The sequence below is a fragment of the Phyllobates terribilis genome, unplaced genomic scaffold (assembly GCF_046119375.1).
Source record: "Phyllobates terribilis strain yellow unplaced genomic scaffold, ASM4611937v1 Scaffold_3__8_contigs__length_932513732, whole genome shotgun sequence".
In the NCBI taxonomy this organism is placed as follows: domain Eukaryota; kingdom Metazoa; phylum Chordata; class Amphibia; order Anura; family Dendrobatidae; genus Phyllobates; species Phyllobates terribilis.
In genome coordinates, this window is record NW_027362763.1 from 344,656,432 (window position 1) to 344,669,300 (window position 12,869).

At 43.8% G+C, this 12,869-nt stretch overlaps 1 protein-coding gene across 9 annotated transcripts in view; it reads left to right on the forward strand.

The window, feature by feature from the left end:
- The window catches only part of LOC141259357 (uncharacterized), a 374,844-nt gene that overhangs the window by 92,151 nt on the left and 269,824 nt on the right, over positions 1-12,869 (forward strand). For all 9 annotated transcript variants that reach the window (XM_073675221.1, XM_073675224.1, XM_073675227.1 and 6 more), the window contains exon 37: positions 9,902-10,024. In XM_073675221.1, coding sequence (XP_073531322.1) covers positions 9,902-10,024 — 123 coding nt within the window. The remainder of the gene's footprint in view (positions 1-9,901; positions 10,025-12,869) is intronic.

Here is a 12,869-nt window from a genome sequence, read left to right on the forward strand (position 1 = left end):
CGTCCAGGTCCCCGTCCCTTGCCACGTGCCTTGCCCATTTTAAATGGAGGACAATATCTTCAATGCTCACTACAAATGACTGAATTTGGAGTGAACTTATATGTGATCCATGTGACGGACAAACCACAGTTTTAAATAGCTGGCCTGTAGGTAACTATTTTTTACAGCGCCGACCTCTTGTCAATAAGTTCACTGACACTGCAACAAAATTTCAATGGAGGCCAGGAAGGGCAATATATTCAGCGCAATTATATGTGATCCGTGTGACGGAGAAACCACAGTTTTAAACAGCTGAATTTTTAGCGCTGTAATATGGAAAGGACCTGTCTGTATTCTGCAGTGCCATCAAGCAAATAGCGCAGAAAAATGGTGTTCTCTGGATTACTTTTTAAGCAAATAATCAGGATTAAGATAAAAAATATATATTCCTGGCCCTTGATACCTGGGGCTATTTCTACAAATATCTGTAAAAGCACCAGCAGACAGAACTGGAATGGACCCTCTTGCTATGTGCACTGCAGTCTGCTATATACCCTGCCTGCCTGCCTAGCACTGATATCTCTGCAGCTGGATTAGTCCTCAGAAGGACTGTTAGTTGAGATGGATATGTATAATATGTATAGAATCTTGTAGAATACCTACACTAACTAATAAAGAACCGAATCTCTCCCTAGCACAGCAGCACCTCTCCCTACACTGCCTGATTGCGGAGTAGACTGTGACAACCATGGCGGCACCAGGTCTGATATAGACTTGATGACACTGTGCGGCCAGCCAATCACTGTAATGCCCACAACCAACATGGCTACAGCATTACGGTGCATGGCAGGCAATCCCTGTATGTTCATTGGCTCTCTAAAGAGCGCCAAACATGCAGGGAGGGGACCCGCATTCCCGCATGAGCAACCTGAAATGTTTGCGAGCTTGTTTAGCACAATGATGCTCGGGCGAGTACCGAGTAGTGGCAAGCACGTTCGCTCATCACTACTAATAATGTAATTAATGATAACACAGTACAGTAGCATACAACTATCAGTATAACAATGAGAGAGGCACTGATGTAAGAAGGTTCTCTAGGACATGTTGCCGCAAATCAGCCGCCTACTGTAGCAATTGTCTAAACAGTAATAAATGATCCATGGGTTGTTAAGAGTATCTGATAGATATTCCCATTACTACAGTGGGGAAAAAAAGTATTTAGTCAGCTACCAATTGTGCAAGTTCTCCCACTTAAAAAGATGAGAGAGGCCTTTAATTGACATCATAGGTAGACCTCAACTATGAGAGACAAAATGAGAAAACAAATCCTGAAAATCACATTGTCTGATTTGGATAGAATTTTTTTTCAAAATTTGGTGGAAAATAAGTATTTGGTCAATTACAGATAAGCAAGATTTCTGGCTCTCACAGACCTGTAACTTCTTCTTTAAGACGCTCCTCTGTCCTCCACTCATTACCTGTAGTACTGACATCTGTTTGAACTTGTTATCAGTATAAAAGACACCTGTCCGCAACCTCAAACAGTCATACTCCAAACTCCACTATGGTGAAGACCAAAGAGCTGTCGAAGGACACCAGAAACAAAATTGTAGCCCTTCACCAGCCTGAGAAGACTGTATCTGCAATAGGCAAGCAGCTTGGTGTGAAGAAGTCAACTGTGGGAGCAATAATTAGAAAATGGAAGACATACAAGATATGTATGATAATCTCCCTCGATCTCAGGCTCCACACAAGATCTCACCCCATGGGGTCAAAATGATCTCAAGAACGATGAGCAAAAATCCCAGAAACACACGGGGGGACCTAGTGAATTACCTGCAGAGAGCTGGGACCAATGTTACACAGGCTACCATCAGTAACACACTACGCCGCCAGGGACTTAGTTTCTGCCGTGCCAGACGTGTCCCCCTACTTAAGCCATTGCATGTCCGAGCCCATCTGAAGTTTGCTAGAGAGCATTTTGATGATCCATAAGAGTATTGGGAGAATGTCATATGGTCAAATGAACTTAAAGTAGAACTGTTTGGTAGAAACACAACTAGTCGTGTTTGGAGGAGAAAGAATGCTGAGTTGCATCCAAAGAACACCATGCCTACTGTGAAGCATGGGGGTGGCAACATCATGCTTTGGGGCTGTTTCTCTGCCAAGGGACCAGGACGACTGATCCGTGTACATGAAAGAATAAATGGGGCCATATATTGTGAGATTTTGAGTGCAAACCTCCTTCCATCAGCAAGGGCATTGAAGATGAAACGTGGCTGGGTCTTTCAGCATGACAATGATCCCAAGCACACCACCAGGGCAATGAAGGAGTGGCTTCGTAAGAAGTATTTCAAGGTCCTGGAGTGGCCTAGCCAGTCTCCAGATCTAAACCCTATAGAAAACCTATGGATGGAGTTGAAAGTCCGTGTTGCCCAACGACAGCCCTAAAACATCACTGCTCTAGAGGAGATCTTCATGGAGGAATGGGCCAACATACCAGCAACAGCGTGTGCCAACCTTGTGAAGACATACAGAAAAATACTTATTTTCCATCAAATTTTGAAAAAAAAATTCTTTACAAATCAGACAATATGATTTTCAAAATTTGTTTTCTCATTTTGTCTCTCATAGTTGAAGTCTACCTATGATGTCAATTACAGGCCTTTCTGATCTTTTTAAGTGGGAAAACTTGCACAATTGATGGCTTACTAAATACTTTTTTTCCCCACTGTATAATCATTATATGTATGATCTTAGTGTTTGGTTTATTTTGATTTATATGTGAGTGACTGTTTGCTTACACAATTATTTTTTTTAAGCATTTCTTGCTTCTTTCAACACTTTTTTATGTATCATATTTTTATGTGAAGCACTTCATATTCTGTCTGATTTGTTTGCTCCTGGCTCACCCAACATCTTCCTGTGTACCTTTATGTTTTTAATTTAATTATGAAAACAATTTGATATATTTATTATTATTGTTCGCACATTTACTTGTGCGTAACATTTTTGTGCATTTAGACTAAGCCTTGATTATGGATGGCTCAATTCATAATGATCTTTAGTATATGTTATTGTACTGCAATTATATGAGAATAGCACTATGTTAAATATTCTGGCGCCTGACGCAGCCGATCTGAACATGTTTTTATTATGCACTTCATGCTTTCTTTAGCTGTTAATTCACCATTTCTCTGTGTACAGAACGTAGCTCCCAGTTAGGCACAAATGTACAGTACTTATAGGTCAGTGGTAATTTGTAATGATGAGCGAGCGTGCTGTTCACTGCTCGGTACTCACTCGAGCATCTCACTGCTAGAGATGCTCGGAGAGTATTTTCGGGATGCTCGAGTCTCCGCCCTGCATATTTGGCGCTCTTTAGAAAGCCAATGGACATACAGGGATTGTCTGCCACTCATTGTAATGCCGTGGCCATCTTGGTTGTGGCATTACAGTGATTGGCTGGCAGCACAGCGTCATCGGGTATATATAAGACCTGGTGACACTATGTTCGTCACAGTCTAACCTTCACACAGGCAGAGTAGGGAGAGGTGCTGCTGTGTGAGGGACAGAATTTTCAGTGTAATAGTTAGGTACAGTTATTCCACACTAGGATATATGTCCATCTGAACTAACAGTCCTTCTGAAAACTAATCCAGCTGCATATATTCAGTGGTGATAGCAGGAGTTAGGCAGGCACTATACAGCACAATAGTGTCCATTGCAGGCTCTGTCTACTGCTGCCTGTTACAGATAGCCATTGGACTAGATATCAGGGTTTTTTTTTCTCTTAATCCTGATTATTCTCTAAAAAAGTAATAGTGTCCAACATTTTATTGCTTCATTTGCTTGTTAGCACTACAGAATACAGCCAGATCTTTTCAATCATCAGATGTGATCCCATACTATTGTGGTACAAATCCAGCCATTTGTAAGGACCGTGCAAAATATTATCCTCCTTTTTCAGTTAGGCAGCAGTGTGTCGGTGAAGCTATTCACATGAGGTCGCTGCCTATAATAGGAAACCACAATGCCAGTATTTAAAACTGTGGGCATCTGTCAGACGTATCCCATATAATTGCTGTACAAATCCAGCCATTTGTACGGACTGTGCAAAATATTATCCTCCTTTTACAATAAGGCAGCAGTGTGTCGGTGAAGCTATTCACATGTGATCTCTGCCAATAATAGGAAACTACAAGGCCGTTTTTTTAAACCGTGGGCGTCCGTCAGACGTATCCCATATAACTATGGTACAAATCCAACCATTTGTAGGGATCATACAAAATATTATCCTCCTTTTACAGTTAGGCAGCAGTGTGCTGGTGAAGCTATTCACACGTGGTCGCTGCCAATAATAGTAAACTACAAGACCGTTATTTAAAACCGTGGGCATCCATCAGAAGTATCCCATATAACTGCTGTAAAAATCCAGCCATTTGTAGGGACCATGCAAAATATTATCCTCCTTTTACAGTTAGGCAGCCGTGTGTCAGTGAAGCTATTCACATGTGGTCGCTGCCAATAATTGAAAACTGCAAGGCCAGTATTTAAAACCGTGGGTGTCCATCAGATGTATCCTATTTAACTACGTTACAAATCCAGCCATTTGTAGGGACCGTGTAAAATATTATCTTCCAATTAAAATAGGCAATGCGCATGGCAAGGGATGGGGAAGTGGACGTGATAGTGATAATGCATGCAGAGGCCGATGCCGTGGGCAAGCTGAAATTGTGCCGCAACAAGCACCCACATCTTGTCGCCAGACCTTCCTGTCCCAATTACTACGGGACCGCAGCACACCACTATTAAACCCGGAGCAGTGTCAAAAGGTTGTTGGTTTGATAGCAGATAATGCTTCCAGTTACTTTGCCACCACCGTGTTCCACATAGTCAAGTCTCAGTTAGCCGTCAGTCTGGACCGCATATTCCTCAACCTGATCCCCCCCCCACTATGCCGAGTGCTCAGAGTCAACTGATCCCACACTTGGACACTCCGAAGAGCTGTTCACTTTTCCATTTATAGATTCTGGCCTCTTGACCAGCCAGCTTCAAGCAGGACATGAGGAGATCGCATGTAGCAATGCCCAAATATTTGAGCAGCCAAGGTCACACGAAGGCGACAGTGGGAAAGTGCAATTACTGTCACAAGAGGTGGATGATGATGATGAGATACAATTGCCAGAAACTCAGGAGGAGGACCAGGGTGCAGAAGTGGAAAACGAGGCGGTTGACGATGAAGTCACTGACCCAACCTGGCAAGGTGACATGCAGAGCGAGGACAGCAGCACACAGGGGGAGGGAGGCATAGCACCACAACAGGCAGGAACAAGCAGTGTGGTGGCCACAGACACAAGGCGGGTAACCGCTCCACGAAACACCAACATGACGGAAGTTGCCAGTACAACTGTTAGGTCTTCCCGAGTCTGGTTGTTTATTAAAGATTCTGCAGATAACCCCAAAAGGCCATTTGCATCATCTGCCAAGCCAGCATCAACTAGGGTAGCAAAACTAGCTGCCTGACCACCACCAGCATGCTCTGGCACATGACAGCAAAGCACCAGACTAGGTGGGCCGAACACCAGGGTCCAGAAACAGTGTCTGTGGGTGACACCACTACTTGCTCCTCTGTTGTGCGTGCACGCCAATCCCCTGTCCATGGCGCATGCAAAGATGCTTCCCGCCCTACACATGTCATTGCATACTCACAACTACCACCATCAACAACCACATCCACGTCCTTGCCCCAGCTCAGCGTTCAGTTGTCCCTACCCCAGTCCTTGGAACGCAAGTGCAAATACGCAGCTAATGCCCCACAGGCCACACTACTAAACTCACACATTTCGTGAATGCTTGCACTAGAAATGTTGCCTTTTAGGCTCGTGGAGACGGAAGCTTTCTGTAACCTGATGGTGGCATCCGTCCCTCGGTACTTGGTCCCCAGCTGCCACTATTTCTCCTGGTGTGCCGTCCCGGCATTACACAAGTATGTGTCCCAGAACATTAGACGTGCCCTCAACATCGCAGTTACTTGGAAGGTCCACCTAATCACAGACAAGTGCTTGTGGGCAGGGAAGATACATCTCGCTGATGGCACACTGGGTTAAGATAGTGGAAGTCGGGACCCAGTCGGACATTGGGAGGGAACAAGTCCTCCTGACACCAAGGATTGCGAGCCCTAGGTCAGTCAGGGTTGCTCCCACATTCTACAGCTCCTGCACTTCATCCTCCTCAGCTTCCTCATCCTCTTCAGCCTCCATCTCCAAAATGACCACATCAGTCACAATCTGGAAGCACTGCAGCACTGCCTAAGCTAAGCGGAAACGGGCTGTGCTGAAGCTAATATGCCTAGGTGACAAACCACACAATGCTGAAGAGTTGTGGTCAGCTCTGAAAGAGCAGGCAGATCTGTGGCTGACACCGCTGAACCTACACCGCTGAACCTACAGCCAGGCATGGTCATGTGTGACAATGGCCGGAACCTGGTGGCGGCTTGGGGCGAGGCGAGCTCACACATGTACCATGCCTGGCCCATGTGCTTAACCTCGTGGTTCAGTGGTTTCTCAAAACCTACCCGGAGCAATCGGGGTTGCCCCCACATTCTACAGCTCCTGCACCTCCTCCTCTTCAGCTCTCATCTCTGAAATGACCACATCAGTGGGAAGCTGGAAGCATTGCAGCACTGCCTCGGCCAAGTGACAACAGGCTGTGCTGATGCTAATATGCTTAGGTGACAAACCGCACACTGCTGAAGGGTTGTTGACTGCTCTAAAAGAGCAAACAGTTCTGTGGCTGCCACTGCTGAACCTACAGCCAGGCATGGTCATGTGTGACTATGGCCTTAACCTGGTGGCGGTTCTGACGCAAGGCAAGCTCACACATGTACCATGCCTGGCCCTTGCGATCAACCTAGTGGTTCAGTTGTTTCTCAAAAGCTAACCGGATCTGCTGGATCTGCCTGTCAAAGTATGCCGCGTGCGTGTCCATTTTAGAAAGTCAGCTACAGCTTCCGCCGCCCTTGCCATGCTTCATCAGCATTTGCAGCTTCAAGCTCACTGACTGGTGTGCGATGTCCCCATGTGTTGGAACTCAACATTGCATATGTTGGGAAGGATTTGTGAGCAGCACAAGGCAGTTGTTGACTACCAGCTTCAAAACGTCCGTCGGTATTCAGGTCAGCATCCGCAAATAAGAGCTCAGGAGTGAGCATGGATGTCAGACATCTGTGCCGTCTTCCAAAACTTTGAGGACTCCACCAAGATGGTGAGCGGTGATGGTGCCTTAATTAGCATCACCATTCCACTTCTCTGGCTCGCTATCTCGCTAGCTGCTCGCAATTAAAGAGGAGACATTGCAGGCAGAGCATGATGAGATGGAGCAAGGAACCATACAGGGTGATTCCACACAGCTCAGCCTCATCTTATCCCAACGTTGATTGGGTGACAATGAGAAAGAGGAGGAGGAGAAGGAGGAAGAACATGAGCTAGTTTCCTGGCTATAGACAGTAGTACCCACACAACTTTCATACCGTCTATTCAGCGTGGATGACATGAGAAGAGGGAGGAGGATGAGGAGGAGAGCATGGTCAGTCATCCTCTTGGTGAGGACACGGAAGTCTTGCCTGTTAGCAGTCTGGCACACATGGCTGACTTTATGTTCCGCTGCCTTTTCCATGACTTTCACATTCTCCAAATTTTGAGTGACAGTCATTACTGGTTGGTGACACTTCTGCAGACCTCCGGGAGGAAGGGCCGCGGGAAAAATGTTTGAGTTTCCCATAGACTTACAATGAGATCATTGCTCGGGTCGAGTACCTGAGCATTCCAATTTGCTCGACCCAAGCAATGAGCACCCGAGCATTTTAGTCATTAGTAATTTGTTATCCTTTCCAGCGATAACAAACTGTATGCCGTATATATTTTTACAGAAGACAATGACTGCAAGTAATGTATTATTTTTATAGAATCCAAAGACATTGAAGCATACTTATTAATACTATCTAATTCTAAGGCAATGCAAACTTACATTATACAGTCTCAAAATACACCGATTTATCATAAGGGTTAATGCTGTTTGATAAATCTGACTTAAACTAGGTAGTCTAAGGCTACCCCAAAAGTTGACTTAAATTGTGCCAGAAATGTACCTACTTTGGGACTGCCCATAGACTATAAACATCAAAGCAGTCCACACTTATGTCTGCAATGATGTTCTAAAATATCAATGTATACTAAGTAGCTTGCAGGAGATTGTGCAGCTGTGGGGGCTGGGAGCTGGCTGTAAGATACAGCTTTACTCCCTAGAGAGAGGATAAACATGGTTTATCATTATGTTTACCTTCTACATATCTGTATACACAGCACTGAGCCAGTGCTTGTGTATACAAACTAGAATGAGATTAGGAATCACTGACAGTGCTTCCTCCTCTGGACTCACTGGGCATGTGATTGCTGGGTGTAAGGAGGTATTAAGAAATTAGGGAAGACAGTAGGGGTGTGTTTTTCTTTCTTTTAAGAGTTGCTGCCTGCTTATGATTGGTCAGTATCATACAAGGTGAAGAAGTATCCATCCCCAGTGAAAACTGTCTGATAACACTCACTTGGACTAAACTAAAATTAACTCATTCAGGGCCAATTTTTTAATGCTAATATCTCCACAATGGAGAGACAAAATAAATAATAAAAATTGATTTATTCTGCTCTGCAGCCACTATTATTTCCTGTGTCTAGTTCAACATGAAAAAATTGTTAAAAGGTCCATTTTAAAATCAATTTTCTGTACAAAGCATTAAGGTGTGGATAGTTTGATACTCATACCTTCCTGGTAAATTCTCCAATGTTTTTTTTATGAGACAAGTACTTTTGTACCAATAAGGTACCCTATATTTTAATTAGCAATATTATTCACATGTATTGATTAAATAGATATATTATTAAAGACAAATATTTTCGGAACGATATTTTATTTACTCATATAAAATAATGAGGAATCATAAAAAATACTCTTGCTTAAAATAACCTATATTTTTTTAGCTATATCTCTTATGCAGACTCATGCATTTTTATAGTTATGAACTACAGACAAACCGAGTGTAACCTGATTCTGTAGTCGTCTTCTACTCTTTGCTGTCTGCCTCCTTTTCTTGCAGAGAGAGAAAGAAGGATCTGTTGGGGTGCAGTAAGATATCACTGCAGGATCAGACTAATGACAGGTTTTTGTTGAATAATGTAACCATAGAACTGCATTGGATCTGTACTTACAAGATTATTGCATTTTTTTTTTACTGCAGATTACTTAAACATCTGAGGTCCAAAATGTCAGTGCAAAGTAGTGGGAGCTGGGATCGAGCTGTCAGAGAAAGTTGAACTCCGCATAGAAAAGGCAAAGACAGTTTATTAGCGCCATTGCCTCCCCTTGACTGCATGCACTGCGCTGGAGAAGCACTGTGTATAAAGGAATAGGAAACGCTAATGGTGCATCTTCCTTTGCACCCAGCGGTCATTTGATCGCTGGTTGTAGGAAGCAGGAGCTCCTCGACAGCTCTGCTATATGGCTAGCAGCCTGCATTTCCACTGTAACTGGGGCTAACATACCAGCCATAGTTACAGGGAAATACAAATATTGACATATTGAAATATCCCCAGAGGTCTTTTATGACCTTATGGGGAGAGGGGCACAATGGTATAATTGTACAATTGTATAAAATAAATAAAAAAGTAATAAAAATTTAAATAAATAAAAAGCACCCTGTCAATCCAAATCCCTCTTAGTAGCCCTGCTCCTGATGAAATGAAAACAAAAACATGTCTGTAACTGACACAGAAAGAGGAATTCTGAACTAAAAACGAAAATAAGTTTTGCAGAAAACATTTACAAAATGTAGTCAGAATGTAATGATCATTTATATGAATTTTTACAGTTGATGAGTGCAAGCTAAATGCAACATACTGTGAACATAATTGCCTCAATTCTGCCGGTGGACCCATTTGCACTTGCAATGAAGGCTACAAAGTGAATGAAGAGAACAGCTCCAAGTGTGATGGTACGGTGTACTTTCTTATACATTTATATACATATTTTTGTAGCAACTTCTTAACTTATCAAATACAAATAAAAAAAAGGATGAACCAATTTATTTTATATATTTATTCAAATGTAGGTATTCCTAAAAATATTTTCATATATTTATAAATATTGATGAATATAGAAATAATTCATCTCTGTGTTCTGAATAAGCATTACACAGTTCTCAATATATAAATGCATAGATGTGTGGGGTCATCCATAGTAAGAGACACTGGTTGTAATGATTCCCTCCTCAGTGTGGTTCCCCTGCTCACCAAAAAGAGTTGGCTCTTTTGGATCCCTAATGGATCCTTATTATATACTAGATGGTGGCCCGATTCTAACGCATCAGGTATCCTAGCATATGTCTCCCGACCCTCCTTTATAATGCCCCATGCAGGATGTCACATCCCCCTCCCTTATAATGCCCCATGCAGGATGTCACATCCCCCGTATATAATACCCCATGCATATAATACCCCATGCAGGATGTCACATTCCCCGTATATAATACCCCATGCAGGATGTCACATCCCCCCTATATAATGCCCCATGCAGGAAGTCACATACCCCCTATATAATACCCCATGCAGGATGTCACATCCCCCTATAGTGCCCCATGCAGGATGTCACATCCCCCCTATATAATACCCCATGCAGGATGTCACATCTCTCCATAGTGCCCCATGCAGGCTGTCACATCGCCCCTATATAATAGCCCATGCAGGATGTCACATCCCCCATATATAATACCCCATGCAGGATGTCACATCCCCATTATATAATGCCCCATGCAGGAAGTCACATCCCCCCTATATAATACCCCATGCAGGATGCCACATCCCCCTATAGTGCCCCATGCAGGAAGTCACATCTCCCCTATATAATACCCCATGCAGGATGTCACATCTCTCCATAGTGCCCCATGCAGGCTGTCACATCTCTCCATAGTGCCCCATGCAGAATGTCACATCTCTCCATAGTGCCCCATGCAGTATGTCACATCCCCCCTATATAATACCCCATGTAGGATGTCACATCTCTACATAGTGCCCCATGCAGGCTGTCACATCCCCCCTATATAATACCCCATGCTGGATGTCACATCCCCCCATAGTGCCCCATGCAGGTCCCCTATGGCCCCATACAAAAAAAAAAAATCCAATACTCACCTCACTGCTTCTCTGGACTCCAGCATATCTGGCATCTTCCCGCTGTGCGCTGTGACCGCTCAGGAGAGAGCGCGGTGTAAAGACGTCACTGCGCCCTTTGACCTGAGACATCACAGAGCATCAGTGGAAGACACAGGAGCTGCTGCGCAGGCACGGGGAGGGGTAAGTATGACGCCGGGTGCTGGGGTCCTGATCGAACGGGGGGAGGGACGCGAGGAGAGGAGAGGGGAGAGGAGAGGAGGGGAGGGGCGTCACACTTGTCCTCGAGAGATAAGCGGCCGTAGCCGCTGATCTTCCGACGATAGCCGCATGTAGGTCAGCAGCGCCTGCGGTCGGGGGACTTATGCTGCGAGCAGCTGGCTGCATCTCCCGGCTGCATCGCCGCTGACCTCCGTGCCGCACATGAGCCGCTAATGGCCGCCATGTTTTTCTGAAATGCCGCGTTGCTGATTGGCCGCGGCCAGACCAATCAGCGACCCGGGATTTCCTGGACAGACAGACAGAAAGACAGACAGACAGACGGGATAAGACAATTATATAGATAGATGTGTTCATCCCAGGTGGAAACACATTTAAGATAAAATGAACACAAGCTGTCAAATAGTGAAACTCCCCAGACACTTCCGGCTCTTTCTCGTAAAGCGCCAGAGATTTGAGCACTAAAATAGTCAGAAAATGTTTTAATGTTTCTAAATATTTATATATTTCAGAAAGGTTTATACTTGATCTTCTTTTAGTTTATGAGGTTTCCCAGTAGTCTTTAAGGTACTTGGATGTACAGGTACTTTCAACTGCGCGCACTGGCAGATCAACTCACCAGGAAGTAGCTGCACAAATCTAAATTTATATGGAAATATACATATATATAGGGTGGTCCAAAAGTAGGTGGACAGAAAGTGTAATAAGGTTATGAAGGGGGAGATTTATCAAACATGGTGTAACTGTCTCAGTTGCCTTTAGCAACCAATCAGATTCCACTTTTCATTCCTCACAGACTCTTTGGAAAATGAAAGGTGGAATCTGATTGGTTGCTAAGGGCAACTGAGCCAGTTTCACAGATCTAGTTTTCACAGATAGATCTCCCCCAAATCTTTTTTCTTTTCAGATAATTCAGATAACACATAATGGCAAATAATTTAAATACAGATCAAAGAAAATGGATTTTAGCAGAGTATTGGAAATCTCAAAATGCTGAAACCGTTAGAGCAAATTGGGTTGAAACATTTAGTACTCAAGCCACAAAAGGCAAACCATTTACCGCATTCGTGACAAATTCAATGCCACTGGCTCAATCCTTAATGCTCCAAACACTGGTCGACCCAAAACAGTCTGTACAGAAGATAATAAACAACTTATTGCTGAAACATTTGTTCAGAGTCCAAAAAAGTCCACCAGAAGAGCCTCTTTGGAATTGGGAATTTCACAAGCTTCTATCATGCGAATCCGGAAATCTATTGGGTAGAAAGCTTATCGTTCATGTCTAATTCATGGTTTATTGGAGGATGATCCAGACAGGCAGCTGCAATTTAGTGTTTGATAAATCTTCCCCTTCATAACCTTATTTCTGTCCACCTACTTTTGGACCACCCTGTATATGTAATGCTATACAACAGCCCAAGGCCTTGCAAGTGAACTCTATATAGTTATTGA